We start from the raw sequence: 17,609 nt of genomic DNA on the forward strand, positions 1-17,609 counted from the left end.
ATCAATTTTACAATAAGGCTGTAAAGTAACAAAATGTAGAAAAAGTCAAGGGGTCTGAATACTTTCTGAATGCACTGTAGCTCTATTCTTGTGTATTTTATTTTATTCCTTATCTTAGTATTTTATTTTAAAACTCTGCATTGTTGGGAAGGGGTAGTAAGCAAGCATGTAAATGTAAAGTATTCACCAGTGGTACTCAGCTCGTGTGACAAATACAATTGGATTTAGATTTGAATGGTGTCACTTGATCGAATACTTTCCCCTTTCCTTTTACAGTCTATGGCTCAAAACAGCAATGTATGATGGTTAAATTGTGACTGACTGACTGATCTACAAACAACAATGAGTAATTATTTATCATGCAAGTTGATTTTTAGTTCAGTCAATCGGCAGTCGCCTGCGGCCATGTTGATGCTCTCTAATACGACCGTTGGCTTGAATGCATCAACAGTCTTAGGTCCTTCGAAATACTACGTATGCTTTTTGAAACCGGAAGTCTAACCAGACAAATTGTATGCAGTTTTACAAGATGTTGTCAATATTTAACTCCATTCCAACACACATGGTAAGAATTTGAACTATTACTGAATTCAAAGTCTGTTGCAAATAGCTACAAATTAAAAAATAATGAGTAGATTAATCAAAGGCTAGCTAACGTTTGCTACAATTTCAAGCAGTTGCAGTAAGCTAGCTAGGGAGCAATAACGTATAAACTAGTTCAAAACAAAATTCGATGCAAAAATAATATTGAACATTGTTAAGAGTACAATAATTAGCTAACGATTCATCCAACCATAAATCCATGTCATATTGTTGGAATCAAACATTGATCAATGTTTGGATGCTAGCCAGCTCGATGCCCATATGGCACATCATTGAACCGCAAGATAGATCCCATGTGTTATTGTGCATGCCCTAGAGTTCGAACCAAATGTATAAATGCATCCCCAATCACAAAGCCTATAATAATACTACTCCTCAAGGCACCACTTTTGATCAACCTTATTGATCTGTCTTGATTATTGATTGACACGTCAGATATTAGTTTTCCAGTTGTGATGTAACAATCTACCAGTCTTTCCTCAAAAATGATAAACTTTGCAAATGGCTTGGTGATGTTTTAGGATTATAAAGGACAAAAGCTGGCGGAGCAGATCTTCCAAGGAATCATACTTGCCTCAGCGGTGAGTGGTCTGACAAACATGCCTATTAAAATGTACTTTTCAGTGTGTTGTTTTTACACTATGTTTAACCCTAGCCATTGATCATGACTCCCAGTTCCATTTGGTTAGGGTTCCCACATGGCCATATTTCCCAGCCTGGTCTCATAAACTAGACGTAACATAGTAAACGTAAATCCGAGACACTCAGTATGATATGTTACGTTTGGTATGGTTACACAAGACAGATGGTTACTTATGGAAAAATAACGTGAACATCTAGCAACCCAAAGGTTGAATCTCATCAGACAACTTTAGTATTTTAGCTAATTAGCTACTTTTCAACTATACTGAAGAAAAATAAACACAACAGTTAAGAAATGTAGCTCAGTAAAATTTGTTAAGGAAATCAATCAATTTAAATAAATTAATAAGGCGCTAATCTATAGATTTCACATGACATGTAGGCCCACCCACTTAGGAACCAGGCCCAGCCAATCATAATTAGTTTTTCCCCACGAAAGGGCTTTATTACAGACAGAAATAGTTGTCATTTTCATCAGCTGTCCGGGTAGCTGGTCTCAGACAATCCCGTAGGTAATGAAGCCGGATGTGGAGGTCCTAGCCTGGCTTGGTTACACAAGGTCTGTGGTTGTGAGGCCGATTGGACGTCTCTAAAACATAATGGTAGAGAAATTAACATAAAATTCTATGGCAACAGGTCGGGTGGACATTCCTGCCGTCAGCATGCCAATTGCATGCTTCCTCAACTTGAGACATCTGTGTCGTTGTGTGACAAAACTGCACATTTTAGGATGGCCTTTTATTGTCCCCAGTACAAGGTGCACCTGTGTAATGATCATGCTGTTTAATCAGTTTCTCAATATGCTACACCTGTAAAGTGGATGGATTATCTTGGCAAAGGATTAAATGCTCACTAACAGGGATGTAAACAAAAACATTTGATATGCTTTTTGTGCGTATGGAACATTTTTGGGATCTTTTATTTCAGCTCATGACACCGGCACTTTACATGTTGCGTTAATATTTTTGTTCGGTTTTCTTACTACTTTTGAGCTAATTTCCAACTACTTAGCATGTTAGCTAACACTATCCCTTTAACCTAACTCATAAACTTAACCTTAAAACCAACACCTAGCTAACGTTAGCCACCTAGCTAGAATTTGTAACAAGTTTTTAGAAATTTGTAACATTGTAACTTTTTGCAAATTCTTAACATAATATGAATTGTAATTCATAACATATCATACGGAATGGGTGATGGAGATCCACAAATTAATACACACCATACGAAATGTAACATGTAACATATAATTCTAAATTGGGTTCTCAGATTTACATACAGAATAATACGAAATGCTCTGAGACCAGGTTGCATTTCCATTCTGGTGAACTACCTGTACTAATTAGCCATCTGTCTCTGTACACCTGTTTGTAATGGAAGATGAACGTCACAAAAAAATACTGTTGGCTGCAGCTGTGTTAAAACAGTGTAGAGTAAGTGTGTATCCTCCATTTTTTTTTTTATGATTTGAAAGTAGAGGGATTTATGTTTCTAGAACCTAATTGACAATCGATTCACGTTTAAATGTATTTGGCTGTTTTGGCTTCCAAAGCCAGTTAGTCTTTAAACAGAACATGTAATATCTTGGAATGGAAGGTGTAACATTAGGCTCCTTTAGTCCATTATTAGGCTAACCCCTTGCATTACCCTCCAGGTGATCGGATTCGCTTATGGCCTCATCATTGAACAGTTTGGGTGGACTGTGTACATAGTGTTAGGAGGTTTTGCTGTGTCTTGTTTGGTGAGTTAAGTTTCATTCCATTGTCCCTGAATATGTGTATTTGATGTTGTGCCAAGCAGAAAATGTTGCACCTGTGCAAAGAGTGCACCCACAGACCAACCTTGACTCAGGTTTATTCAAAATGTATACTCTGTAGTCATTACATTCTCATCTGCAATGTAAAACATTTTACGGGACTAACCCTCTTCTCCTCAACATCTCGCCCTTATCCCATGTCTCCTCGCCTCTCCCCTTCTCAGCTGACCCTGCCCCCCTGGCCCATGTACAGACAGAACCCCCTCTCCTGGCAGCCAGCCCTACCAGAGACTACAGGAGAAACCCTGCAAAAGCCTCAGGAGAATCTGAAGAAGAAGAAGCACAAGTAGATCATGACTGTTTGTACCAGTTTGCCCAAGACACGTTTTGTGACTGAAAATAACCGTATGTCTGTACAATAAATCCTTGTTTAAAGGAACCCTTTGTTACAGGGTATTATGCCAAACAGTGGTGGAATGTCAATGTACAATAAACAGATTTGCTACTGTGGATACTTTGTAGACTGCACTCATGTTATCATCCCAACTGTTTAATAATGTGGATATAAGAATCTATGTAATGTAAGGATAAATAAAGAACTTTAAATGGTTTATAAAGTCAAACAAAGGGGATGGAAATATCTACAATACAGTACTTCTACACAATCAGGAAATTAAGAATTTACTATGTGTTTATAGGTACATTTATTATTGCACTAGTTTGCATTATAAATATTTAATTACAATAATCAATCTACCTAACAGGTAGAAAAATGGTAACAGAAGACTCATTGCATATTGTAACCTTTATGGAAAATTAGATTATGTATTTAGTCTAAAAATAGTCACATGAATTTATACATTGGATATGGAGGTGCAATTGTCTATACAAATGTATTGCATTGTTCATTAGCTGAACTTAACCCTTGAACGAAACATCCTCAAAGAACTTTAGCTGCCGCACCATCAGAGCATATGACTGGTACTTGTCCTCTCCCATCTGCTCCCGAAGACACCGCTGTGTGTGGAGAAAGAATAAAACTGAGATTACAGCCATGTCTAGCTGGAAGCACGATCATGGATGTCATTTTGAATCTTAACCTCTCGTTTGTCCTCGTCATCGTCCTCCATTATGTCCAGGACTCTGTCCAACAGCTTCACCCCCAGTCCCTTCACCACATCTGTTCTCAGGTGCTCAATGGCTCTGCGGACCTTCGCCGGTCCAGATGTGGTGCCTTAAGAGGAGAGTTGAATACAATTTTTGTTTTGAATCCACTTATTTCTTATGTAGAAATAAATTGATTTCTCAGTGATAAACCAGTCACCAGGGCAATATTGCATTGAATCTGCTAAGGATGCTCAGGGAGACTGTTTTGGCCGAGACTGACCGTTGGGTAGTTCACTGAAGTGGAACTCCTGCTCCTCTCTAGCTTTCCCATGCAGCACCAGTGTGTCCTGTACTTCCTGTTCAACTTAAACTCAGCCAGTGGAGTAGAGCCAGATCTACCACCACCATCCAGCTCACTAACAGCATCTCTGCCATCCATTCGCAATGTATGGGCCATCCTCTGAACCAGGTCCTGCAAATCACTGGATTCACTCTTTCTGCAATAAAAAAAGTGTCAGATTTAAATGCGCATATCACCAGCAACACTTAAAGGGCTTTGCGCTTCTATGGGTGGGGGGATGGCACTGCTCCCAAAGAGCTAGAACAAGTTGTTTTTACCCCTCTTTGCAGTCCCTCTCAGAGTGATCAGTTGAGCTGGTGGAGGAGCTGTATTCATCGTCGTCAGACGGTCGCCCCAGCAACCTGTCCTGCTAGAGAAGAATACACCACTGTCATACACTGAAGCCAATTATACACTGATTTAACTTACTGTAACAGTAAGACAATGGAGATCAACCTATAGTTACCTTGTTTGTTTCCTTGTCCATGTCAGATACAGAAAGAGTGACAGTGGGGTTCTGGAACTCTGGCTGTTTATTATGTAACGAGGCAACCTCATTCGACGCCGTTCTTACTGTATTGACAACCGCAGGAAAGAAGAATACTACAGTGAGCAATACAAAGCATAGCTACCGCTTTATTGTTTAATATGACAAAATGGCCCTTGCCAATTCTGTCTGGTCCTATGGTCATATGATATATTGACAACACAGAGCAGAGGAGTTAACCTGGTTGGCTTGGGTTCTCCTGGGACTGCCTCAGTCTTCTCCTCTCCCTGGCTGAAAGAGGACGCTCCTGGAAGCAGTAGAGAAATTAAACCTTATGTTTAATTTCTCATCCTTACCTGCCTATGTAATTACCATCTAAATACATGGGCATTAAACTTATTGTAAAGTTGGAACAACTTTATTTCAACAAAAAGGAAATATAATGGATAATATACAATTAGCAGTATACACTGAGTATACCAAACATTAGGAACACCTTCATAATATTGAGTTGCACCCCTCCCTTTTACCCTCAGAACAGCCTCAATTAGTCTGGAGCATAGACTCTACAAGGTGTTAAAAGTGTTCCATGGTGATGCTGGCCCGTGACTCCAATGCCTCCCACAGTTGTATCAAGTTGGCTGGATGTCTTCTGGGTGGTGGACCATTCTTGATACACAGTGATTTTTTTTTTGCAGTTCTTGACACAAACAGGTGCGCCTGGAACCTACTACCATACCCCATTCAAAGGCACTTAAATATTTTGTCTTGCCCATTCACCCTCAATGGCACACATGCACAATCCATGCCTCAACGGTCTCAAGGCTTTAAAAAATCATTCTTTAACCTGTCTACTCCCCTTCACCTACGCTGATTGAAGTGGATTTAACAGGATTATAGCTTTCACCTGGTCAGTTTATGTGATGGAAAGAGGTGTCCTTAATGTTCTGTACACTCAGTGTATATTCCAAGACCTCAACCCTATGTTTGAGCAGTAGCTGTTTAGTGCATTGACCTCACTTGTGTCAGTGGAATGTTGCTGTCCTTGGAGGAGTTGATGGTCGTGGAAGAGTTTGTTGCGGTAGCCCTCTTCTTCTCTGTGTTTGCCCTGCTCCTCTTCTTCTCCTCCACTACCATTGCATCAACAGGAGGAGGCGGTAGAGGTCTAGGACCTGTCACTTTACACTGGGAGAGAACAAGCAAAGGTTGAAGAGCCTTTAGGTTCCAAAGCACTTTGACAGCTCAAAGCCATGATAAAGTCCCCCAGTCACTGTCCTCACCTTGTCCGGATCACTCTGTATCCACCTCCTGTCCTTCTGCCTGCGTTGCCGGGAGACAAATGGCTCAGAGGAGGAAGGCGTACACATAGGGAGCGTGTCCTGCTCTGGGACTGGAGAGAGGTGCTCCATGTGACAGGGTTCCTACATACACAGATAAAACATAACTAGCATCAATGACCTCTAAAGGATGTGCTATATGGAGTGTGGTAGCCTACAGAATAAACAAATCCCCACAATATGAGAACAAACTGGTTCTTACCAGTGTTATAACAGGAGGAAGGGTCTCTAGGAGCTTTTCTGTGGATTCCAAGCTCTCCTTTAAAGACAAGACAATAACACAGAGGCTTACAACTACTACAACTCTCATTCACAGGATTTACTAATGTATGTGCACTGTGTGTAGTACATGAGTATCATTCCCTATCCACAAGCCAGGTACTTACTCTGACATCTGCAGGATGTTTTTGTGTGGGATCCTCCTTCAGAAGATTCATGGTGTCATCTTTGTTATCAATATTTACTTCAAAAGTCTGTCCAGTGGATTCCACTTTGAATTCCCCTGCAGACCTTGATTCAGGCAAGCTGGTGGAAACATTCAGACTTACGGCCTGTTCAGGCACAGGGCTCTCAATGACCACATCTTTGAGTAGCTCCATTGTGTCATCCTTATCGTCCATGTTCACAGCTTTCTCTACAGAGGTTCTGACTCCGTCTCCGTGATTCAAAGCACACAGCATTAGAAGTCCATTGGCAGTCCTCCTCTCCTCTACCCTCCTACTGACACCTGATAGCACCCTGCGAGGAGGAGGCCGAGGGTGGGAGGGATCCCCTCTCTGGGCCCTTCTCTCCTCTTCCTGTGGCTGGATATCAATGTCAATGTTACTGATGGTTGCTAAGGATGCACCAGTGGTGTTGAGAATGTCTGATGCAGGGAATTTGGGTGTTAGATATGTCTTGGGTGGGGCTTCTTTTATGATTCCATTGTATCCATTACGCCTTTGTGAGTTCATCTCCTATGAATGAGAACAGAAATAGAACAAACACACCACAATGAAAACAATTAAGACACTTGTGCAACTTGATGAGCATATTTTTTACTTTATGGCCTGTATCTCTCACCGTCTCGCTCTCTCAAACAAAAATATAACCACAACATACAATTTTAATGAGTTACAGTTCATATAAGGAAATCAGTCAATTGAAATAAATTCATTAGGCCCTAATCTATGGATTTCACATGACTGGGCAGGGGTGCATCCATGGGAGGGCCTTCGAGGGCATAGGCCCATCCACTGGGGAGCCAGGCCCAGCCAATCAGAAAGAGTATTTCCCCACAAAATGGCTTTATTACAGACAGAAATATTCCTCAGTTTCATCAGCTGTCTGTGTTGCTAGTCTCAGTCAATCCTGCAGGTGAAGAAGCTGGATGTGGAGGTCCTGGGCTGCCGTGGTCTGCGGTTGTGAGGCCGGTTGGACATACTACAAAATTCTCTAAAACAACATTGGTAGAGAAATGAACATTCAATTCTCTGGCAACAGCTCTGGTGGACATTCCTGCAGTCAGCATGACAATTGCACGCTCCCTCAAAACTTGAGACATCTGTGGCATTGTGTTGTGTGACAAAACTGCACATTTAAGAGTGGCTTCTTGTCCACAGCACAAGGTGCACCTAATATATATATATATAAGTATTTAGTCAGCCACCAACTGTGCAAGTTCTCCCACTTAAAAAGATGAGAGAAGCCTGTAATTTCTACCTGTCTGGTCTTGGCCATTGTGGAGAGGTTGGAGTCTGTTTGATTGAGTGTGTGGACAGGTGTCTTTTATACAGGTAACGAGTTCAAACAGGTGCAGTTAATACAGATAATGAGTGGAGAACAGGAGGGATTCTTAAAGAAAAACTAACAGGTCTGTGAGAGCCGGAATTCTTACTGGTTGGTAGGTGATCAAATACTTATTGCATGCAATAAAATGCTAACTAATTACTTAAAAATCATACAATGTGATTTTCTGGATGTTTGTTTCAGATTCCGTCTCTCACAGTTGAAGTGTACCTATGATAAAAATTACAGACCTCTACATGCTTTGTAAGTAGGAAAACCTGCAAAATCGGCAGTGTATCAAATACTTGTTCTCCCCACTGTGTGTGTGTATATATATATATATACACAGTGCCTTGCGAAAGTATTCGGCCCCCTTGAACTTTGCAACCTTTTGCCACATTTCAGGCTTCAAACATAAAGATATAAAACTGTATTTTTTTGTGAAGAATCAACAACAAGTGGGACACAAGCATGAAGTGGAAAGACATTTATTGGATATTTCAAACTTTTTTAACAAATCAAAAACTGAAAAATTGGGCGTGCAAAATTATTCAGCCCCTTTACTTTCAGTGCAGCAAACTCTCTCCAGAAGTTCAGTGAGGATCTCTGAATGATCCAATGTTGACCTAAATGACTAATGATGATAAATACAATCCACCTGTGTGTAATCAAGTCTCCGTAGAAATGCACCTGCACTGTGATAGTCTCAGAGGTCCGTTAAAAGCGCAGAGAGCATCATGAAGAACAAGGAACACACCAGGCAGGTCCGAGATACTGTTGTGAAGAGGTTTAAAGCCGGATTTGGATACAAAAAGATTTCCCAAGCTTTAAACATCCCAAGGAGCACTGTGCAAGCGATAATATTGAAATGGAAGGAGTATCAGACCACTGCAAATCTACCAAGACCTGGCCGTCCCTCTAAACTTTCAGCTCATACAAGGAGAAGACTGATCAGAGATGCAGCCAAGAGGCCCATGATCACTCTGGATGAACTGCAGAGATCTACAGCTGAGGTGGGAGACTCTGTCCATAGGACAACAATCAGTCGTATATTGCACAAATCTGGCCTTTATGGAAGAGTGGCAAGAAGAAAGCCATTTCTTAAAGATATCCATAAAAAGTGTTGTTTAAAGTTTGCCACAAGCCACCTGGGAGACACACCAAACATGTGGAAGAAGGTGCTCTGGTCAGATGAAACCAAAATTGAACTTTTTGGCAACAATGCAAAACGTTATGTTTGGCGTAAAAGCAACACAGCTCATCACCCTGAACACACCATACCCACTGTCAAACATGGTGGTGGCAGCATCATGGTTTGGGCCTGCTTTTCTTCAGCAGGGACAGGGAAGATGGTTAAAATTGATGGGAAGATGGATGGAGCCAAATACAGGACCATTCTGGAAGAAAACCTGATGGAGTCTGCAAAAGACCTGAGACTGGGACGGAGATTTGTCTTCCAACAAGACAATGATCCAAAACATAAAGCAAAATCTACAATGGAATGGTTCAAAAATAAACATATCCAGGTGTTAGAATGGCCAAGTCAAAGTCCAGACCTGAATCCAATCGAGAATCTGTGGAAAGAACTGAAAACTGCTGTTCACAAATGCTCTCCATCCAACCTCACTGAGCTCGAGCTGTTTTGCAAGGAGGAATGTGAAAAAATGTCAGTCTCTCGATGTGCAAAACTGATAGAGACATACCCCAAGCGACTTACAGCTGTAATCGCAGCAAAAGGTGGCGCTACAAAGTATTAACTTAAGGGGGCTGAAGAATTTTGCACGCCCAATTTTTCAGTTTTTGATTTGTTAAAAAAGTTTGAAATATCCAATAAATGTCGTTCCACTTCATGATTGTGTCCCACTTGTTTTTGATTCTTCATAAAAAATACAGTTTTATATCTTTATGTTTGAAGCCTGAAATGTGGCAAAAGGTCGCAAAGTTCAAGGAGGCCGAATAGTTTCGCAAGGCACTGTGTATATATATATTCCCAGAGTATTTTAGTGCTGTTCTGTTAGCTGTTCACTCTCACCCTTTTCCCTTTGGTGTTTAGGTCTGGCTGGGGACATTGAGGTGTGGGCTCAGACCTGGGCTTAGACGAAACCATAGACACTGCACTGGGTCTGCTGCTACTACCACCAACAGCTTTCTTTATGGACTTGGCAGTTTTCCTAGAGTGATTTGAACAAACAAGATATCCAAGATGACATCAATCCTACACATTTACTAAATATTTGTTCAACATACAAAGAAGCGAGAGAGAAAGAAAGCATTAGCCAGATACTACAACAAATGAAGCCACCTACTCTTTGGTGGCCTCTAAAAACATTGTGATTTGTCGTTTGATGTAGGGCTGACGTAGGATATGTTTGACATCAGGTCTGTCCTCTGGTCTCTTACACAGCATGCTCTTTATCAGCTCTCCCAGCTGAGGGTCGTACTTACTCGGCATCTGAGGCAACTGGATGACAGGAAAATAGATCAATGAATCTAGTAGCAAACAAATAATCTGTCATCATGACCAATGTTCCCTCTAATTTTTTTCAGCACTGAGCAAATTTCAGGTCTGCTGAGCGCAAACTTTTAACATTTTGAAAATTGTGTGCAACTTCTGTTGCGCTTTTACTGTGAACACTGAGTCTGTATCAGCTTTAAGTTACAGTTATAACAGTGGCCACGTAGGGTACTGTGGCTAATTGTTCATAATGTAGGCCTATCAGAGTGGCCCAACATAAAAATAACTATGGAGAAAATGCATTACATAACATTTTAACATAGCTATTCTATCATTCAGTCTACAGTAGCAGCCAATGTGTGGTGTGGAATGTAGGCCTACATTGAACAAGATATTAACCGGTTTATCCACTTGTCCTCCAGACAAGGAGGCGACTGAAAATGTGTTGTTTGATGCAAGAAACCACTTTACAACAAAAGAACAAAACATTATTATTCCCATACCTTTATTACAGAGAATCAGACAAATTATGCTACCCTCTGCCTATTGGCTACTTAGCTTATTCAAGACTGTCTCAAAATACAACACTACCCCTTTAACACAAAAAAAGGCTATTTACCTGAGTCACTTTTCAAAGATGGCTAGAAATGTACACATTTTGTGCTCTTGTAGAAAGCAACCACTCCCCCATTGAGGACTAGAAATGTGCTGGGATAATAACTCAATTACTATCAAAGCATATGAACAGATGTGCACACGTGGCTACATGCAGCTCTCACTGATCTCAAAACAAGCGCAACTACCCGCGACCACTCATGCTGTAAACACAATCCAGTTCAAAGTGAATGGCACAGATCCATATATGGCAATGATCTATTTGGATATAGGTCTACTGCAGCTCTGACTGGTTATGCGGCATTGGTCTGTGTAGAGTATGGGCCTGAGTCCTGCCTGTCACTGCAATAGAATCCTACTCCAATGCGTTCTGCCAACAAGAAAGTCTCTTGCATAGTTAGTTTTGCATACTAAGTCTTGCATAGATAATTTTGTTTCGGTGTGTTGCATTGAAAGTGGCTAATATTGCGTTGATTAGATCACAATTCCCACAGTAGAGGGACGCGTTGATAGTGTTAACCAAAGGGGGAAACTAGAAAGTTCAATCTTGTGCTTCTCTGCGCAGGCTGATATTTCTTTAGCATGGCATTCCGGGGGAGAGCACAACTTAGAGGGAACACTGATCATGACTACTCATTTGGGAAAAGACGTAAGGGACTGACCTTTCCCTCTACAATGCGGTACACCAGTGAGTTCATGTCCTTGGCATTGAAGGCATGTTTCAGGGTGGACATCTCATACACACAGCAGCCCAGTGCCCACACGTCAGACTGGGGAGAAAAGGAGGCTTGAAGTTGGCAAATAAAAAGGCCTAGTGCACACAACAGCAATCTCCTCAGATTGTGTCTGGCTCAATAGAACTGCTGCTCTAAACAGTGATGATCTCAAGTATTGATCTACTAAGTATACCGTACCTTGTGGTTGTAGGGTTTGTTGGAGAACAGCTCCGGGCTCATATAGTATGGTGTTCCTATGAGGGTGCTGGCCATGTCATTCTGATTCTCCAGAACACGGGCGATGCCAAGGTCCCCCACTTTGATGATGTTAGTCTTGGTCAGAAAGATATTCTGGGTCTTCAGGTCCCGGTGCAAGATACACTTCTCATGTAGATACTACAATTCAACAGAGAAAAAAAGTCAGATGTTGTCACTAACTCTCCTGTACATAAGCCTCAGCCTCTGCCAAAACGAATGGAAAGAGGCAGAATAGATGTTGCAACATATCAATCAATTGTTATACAATCTCAGCTACGATTTGATGCACTTCAATGTACCTGAAGGGCCATAGCTATCTGGACGAACCACTCCACCACCTGCCTTTCAGGTAGGAGTTCCCCCTTCTGTTGCTTGAGTCTATGGTAGAGGTCGCCTCCCTCGCAGAAGCCCATGGCGATGTAGAGCTGGCAGTCTTCTCCTTCCCACGACTCCCTGTATGTCACGATGTTTGGGTGTCGTAGTTGCGAGAGAAGCTGAGCCTCTTGTTCCGCGGCTCGCCGCTCACGTTTCGAGGACGTGGTCAAGTTCAACTTCTTTATGACATACTAAGGAAAACAGGCTAAACGAGTTCGACTTCGCGTAACATATTTCACTCTGCAAACGTTCTGTCTAGACGCATGTGGCCAACGTTCTATCTAGACCGTTGTCACAAATGCGTCTAGACAGAATGTTCACAACATTTGCCGCAGTTCTTTATTTCTAAATGGTAAACGTATCTACCTTATTTGTAGATCCCATAGGCAGTAATATGAATGTTGGTTAGCTAGCTAGTTGCTAACTTGTTGTGATATCGAGGATTCAGGGAAGGGAATAACTTACATGTGTCCGAGTCAAACAAACCTATTATAACGTTTTTCAAACCATGTTTTGAAGTGGATTGTTGTATTCTTACCTGCTTACGGTCGGTTTTGTGTTTCACCAGATTCACCTCTCCATAACTCCCCTTTCCAACAACTCTGATAAACATGTAATTATTCATGACTTCAAATCGTACAGTCTAACTGTTACCCCAAATTCAAAGGGTATAATCTAGTTAACTAATTGAAGACACGGCTGTGAATATCTCCCATTTTCTGCACACTATAAATTCAGATTTCTAACTTATTTAGCACTGGGTAATATACATACAAGACGCTTTTTTTAAACACAGGAAATCATCACTGGCTTTTTCGTCACTAGGCAACTGGCACATGAAAGTTGACGTTGGTTAGAGGGGTGTACGAACCCGTAAACAAACGCCCCCATTTATCCCATAGCCCCATCTAGGGTAGAAAAAGAGCATGAGCTGTTTGTTATAAATGTTGTTGCAGTTGTTGTATGGTGTTCCCCGGACATTGCATGAAGATTTTTTTATTGTCTGTTTGTCTTTCACACATCACGGATTACATCGATTTCCAGAAAATGTTTCATTTCAAACAGTGTTGTTTATAATCATCCCAACCTGTATTCAAAAGCCTACATTTAGTCCCTATAATGTAATTGACGGATGCATGCATGAATGAATGGGGATTTGACAGAGGGATGGAAAATATTGAGTAATTGATGGCTAAGGTAACTCCACTAGAGGGCAGATGATACTAACAAAGTTGGTAGTGCAAGGAGTTTGTTTGATTGAATTCTAATTCATGTTGCCTATTCCTCTCACACTGTCCTTGACAGTGGCTATAGTGGCTATAATGAGAGAGCATATTGAATATAATTCCAGAGGGAATGAAGTAGCCTACTTGTGTATGACTTGTCATCATTGTAACACAATTATTTGTTGGATGTTTTTAGTAGGCTTTACTTTCTTTGATGTTTTTGTGGTTTATCTCGATAGCCTATTACTAACACTTTGACCAAACAATTAGGCTGGGACAATTTACCCTGTCCGTAGGCCTTGGATAGAGAAGACACCTACCTTAAGCAGAATGTTAAAAAACAAAACAATAATGAAGCAGCATGCTTACCTTTGTGCCAAAAACAGGTTATTCATTGATGTTGGAGCCCCTTGTGTTTGCCACTCCCTCCGCCCATTGCCCTGACGTCATGAGAGTGCTGTTGGAGGTGTCGAATCCAGTTTTTCCGCGAGCGACGCGAGTCCAACATTGGTGAAACAGTAAGAAAGGAACAACCTTTGAAATCGTACAAATCACAGGTAAGAATCTCTGTTATGTTGATTAGAACATTGTGTGGACATTATTATAATGACTGGCATAATTCAAATGTATAATTCAGATGTTGTCGCTATATGGAAAAATGCCCTGAATGCGAGAATAGTTTACGTTTCTGGTCTGCCTAAAAACCTATTTGAAATGTTAAACCATAGCCTAAATAGTTTATTGCTTTTATAACTATAGTTTCGTACTAGTTTAAATGAATAATCTATTGAAAGTAATTGTTTCGTAGCTGGTTGACCTCTCAGACTGAAACAAGCTACGAGACAGACAGTGCCCCATCATGTGGAACGTTCATTCATATGAATATGCATGCTAGTGTTTAACATTAGTATTTACATAGCCCAGATACTAAAGAGTTGCGGGCATATTGGTTTATGGTACTAAGCATATTTTTCAGTAGAGATCAGAGGCCACTGATGGAGTGTGTGCAAACCAATAGAAAGAGTATAAACTGATAGTAGTGCTTAATTTTATCATTGACATTTTAGAGTGTAGGTCCTCATAAATGTGTTATAACTTATTGTAACCATTTCCCCATTTTAGTGTCTTACTAATCTAGAATGCTTGAGGTATTTTTGTCTTCTGCTTGCATTCTCTCTCTCCTTCGAGCGCTCATAATTTTTTATACAGTCTATTACACACACACACACACACACACACACACACACACACACACACACACACACACACACACACACACACACACACACACACACACACACACACACACACACACACACACACACACACACACACACACACACACACACACACACACACACACACACACACACACACACATACACATACACATACAAACACACACATACACACACACACGACACACATACATCCTCGCTCACGTTCCATGAGCCAGCTCGGAAGGAGAACGCGGCTTATCAATTAAAAAGCTCATTTTGAAAGGGATTTGCTTAGTGTCATAGACTCCGGTGTCCCTGATGAGCTGTGGTTCAGATCAAGATGATATCATGACAAGGAGAATGTTATATTTGTGAGTGGACAGTGATATGTTACTGTAACACAGAGACACTGTGATGTTGCAGCTCTCAATGTGGAGGTATCAGTTAGGCTAGCCTACATGCTCTTGACCTTTTGTCACAGGGTGTAAACAGTTTGTTTTGGGGGGGAGCATGGTATTTTTTCTATTACAGGATATTGGATGACTGTCACTCATATTCCCATTCACCAGGCTCAAAGTGAAATTGATAGGTTTAGGCTACTACATGATACTAACATTTTACCTATACCCATCATGAGGTTGTTACAACCTAGCCTAAAATAAAATAAGCATTTTATTAATCAAGGTAAAAGCCAGTGACACATTCAATACCGCCTTGCACTCTCTTGGCTTCATCTATCTGATTTAGGGTGTAATCAGTAGTCCAAACAGTTGCAAACGAGAGTTTCTTTTGGACAAATTAAGGTATGCTTATCCCCTTTTCGTTTGCTTCCATGTAAGAAAAGTTTTTCAACAGAATAGGTCGGAATGAATATACCCCTGATCACCCACACACACAGTTCACTTTCATAGCAGCCACATACAAACATCATGATTACTTTGTTTGTTGTATAATTCCTTCTCACATCTACACGCTCTCCTCCTCTCACATTTTCCCTTCGCTTGTGGACTTCAGCGCAACCGGACGTGATTGGGAGTCCCATAGGGCGGCATACAACTAGGCCCATTGTTGTCTGGGTTAGGGTTTGGCCAGGGTAGGCCGTCATTGTAAATACACATTTGTTGTTAACCGACTTGCCTAGTTAAATATAAGTTAAATAAAAAAAATAACAGCTGTCTGTGACCAGGCTAAAAAGCATTCTAAGCAAAACCTTCATACCATAACTTCTAACCGGTACTCACTGCCTACACCATTGTCACCATATTAGCTAATATCATAGTCAACATAGCTACTAGATCTAAATGCGTTAGTAAACCTGTTACAATTATGCAGTACAGTGTACAGCAAGCAGTTTAGTAGGTACACTGGAATTCCCTGATGGCAATAAATTAATACAACTAAATCTTACCTTGACTTGGAAGAGTTCCAGCTAGCTAACAATCCCTCTCTGTTTGAGCCGGGTGTTTGAGTAGGATTAACTACCTAGCTGCATTGGCAAGCTAAGTAAGTGAAAGTGAAAGTGAAAAAAACTAAAACTAAATATAATTAGCTCTCTATCTCTCTCTTGCTTCTCGTTCATTTTTGAATAAATCATTTGTTAAAAACTGTTCAACTATTTTCTTTCTCTCTCTTTGAGTCAACTCCTCTCCACATTTTATGCAATGCTAGCTAGCTGTAGGTTATTCTTTTAGTGATTCTCTGATCATTTGATTGGGTGGACAATATGTCAGTTTATGCCGCAAGAGCTTTGAAAGATTGGAGGACATCCTCCGGAAGTCGTCAAAAATACTTTGTCAGTCTATGGAAGGGGGTGAGAAGCATTAGCCTCCTAGGATTTGTAGCCTCAACAGCACACTCTGGGGTAGCACCATTGTTTAGCCATAGGACAGCTAGTTTCTGTCTTCCTCTGGCTACACCATGGTGCAACCCCAGAGTGTGCTGTTGAGGCTACTGTAGACCTTCATTGCAAAACAGTGTGTTTTAATCCATTATTTGGTGACATGAATATATTTAGTATTGTTTTATCTAAACAGGATAAACTATGTTTAATTTTTAATAAAATTCACTGAGGAGGATGGTCCTCCCCTTCCTCCTCTGAGGAGCCCCCACTGGGTGTAATGTAAAGTTATATCAATAGACCAAACATATGAAGGTGTTTTCACTAAAGTGGATAAAAGCGACTGGGGATACACCATGGATTTTCTGAAGGCTTGTCTGGAGTTGCTATGTTAGGCTAGAGCGATTGTGAAAACATATAGCATGTTTATTGCCGTAAAATATTTGAAGGATTTTTATAATTTACCATGTTTTTAACCAGATTTGCTTTATTTTTGTTACTTTGTGTAACCTCAATTGCCATTGTTCCTCTGCACACCTCTGTCCCTATTCTCTGTTGGGGGTCAATGTCATGTGACCTCTGCACTGATTGGTCCATGGATTCACACACACACACACACACACACACACACACACACACACACACACACACACACACACACACACACACACACACACACACACACACACACACACACACACACACACACACACACACACACACACACACACACACACACACACACACACACACACACACACACACACACACACACACACACACACACACACAGCTGGGTTGTGGAGCTGGTCTGTGCCTAATGTCCTTTGGCATTCTGATCCACTAGTGAGCCTTTATTGATATGACA

The 17,609-nt window shown here is 41.0% G+C and overlaps 3 protein-coding genes across 3 annotated transcripts in view; 2 read left to right on the forward strand and 1 right to left on the reverse strand.

Moving 5' to 3' along the window:
- The first annotated feature begins 430 nt into the window (after window positions 1–430).
- Window positions 431–3,511, forward strand: spcs1 (signal peptidase complex subunit 1). The gene is made up of 4 exons (XM_064968698.1): window positions 431–565; window positions 1,125–1,184; window positions 2,900–2,986; window positions 3,226–3,511. The coding sequence occupies exons 1-4, from the start codon at window positions 515–517 to the stop codon at window positions 3,349–3,351; spliced, it is 324 nt and encodes a 107-aa protein (XP_064824770.1). The 5' UTR covers window positions 431–514; the 3' UTR covers window positions 3,352–3,511.
- Window positions 3,225–14,059, reverse strand: LOC135542063 (serine/threonine-protein kinase Nek4-like). Its single transcript, XM_064968691.1, is given in 17 exon segments — window positions 3,225–4,018; window positions 4,102–4,235; window positions 4,389–4,457; window positions 4,460–4,605; window positions 4,727–4,818; window positions 4,915–5,021; window positions 5,176–5,242; window positions 5,956–6,120; window positions 6,216–6,356; window positions 6,475–6,531; window positions 6,659–7,228; window positions 10,072–10,210; window positions 10,346–10,500; window positions 11,772–11,879; window positions 12,024–12,221; window positions 12,383–12,649; window positions 12,997–14,059. Coding segments are annotated over 17 exon segments (2,601 nt in total). The 5' UTR covers window positions 13,084–14,059; the 3' UTR covers window positions 3,225–3,919.
- Window positions 14,060–14,135: 76 nt separating this feature from the next.
- The window catches only part of LOC135542067 (calcium/calmodulin-dependent protein kinase type 1-like), an 83,366-nt gene continuing 79,892 nt past the window's right edge, over window positions 14,136–17,609 (forward strand). Inside the window, exon 1 of the mRNA XM_064968697.1 lies at window positions 14,136–14,241. The gene's annotated coding sequence lies outside the window, so the exon portion shown is untranslated. The remainder of the gene's footprint in view (window positions 14,242–17,609) is intronic.

The sequence above is a fragment of the Oncorhynchus masou genome, chromosome 6, assembly GCF_036934945.1.
Source record: "Oncorhynchus masou masou isolate Uvic2021 chromosome 6, UVic_Omas_1.1, whole genome shotgun sequence".
Lineage (NCBI taxonomy): Eukaryota > Metazoa > Chordata > Actinopteri > Salmoniformes > Salmonidae > Oncorhynchus > Oncorhynchus masou.

Excerpts from the sequence above, each read along its gene's own strand:
- spcs1 (XM_064968698.1), top strand. The coding sequence starts at position 515 with ATGCAGTTTTACAAGATGTTGTCAATATTTAACTCCATTCCAACACAC. Across the intron at positions 566-1,124 it reads ACTCCATTCCAACACACATG|GATTATAAAGGACAAAAGCT; the intron begins GTAAGAATTTGA and ends GTGATGTTTTAG. Across the intron at positions 1,185-2,899 it reads GAATCATACTTGCCTCAGCG|GTGATCGGATTCGCTTATGG; the intron begins GTGAGTGGTCTG and ends ATTACCCTCCAG.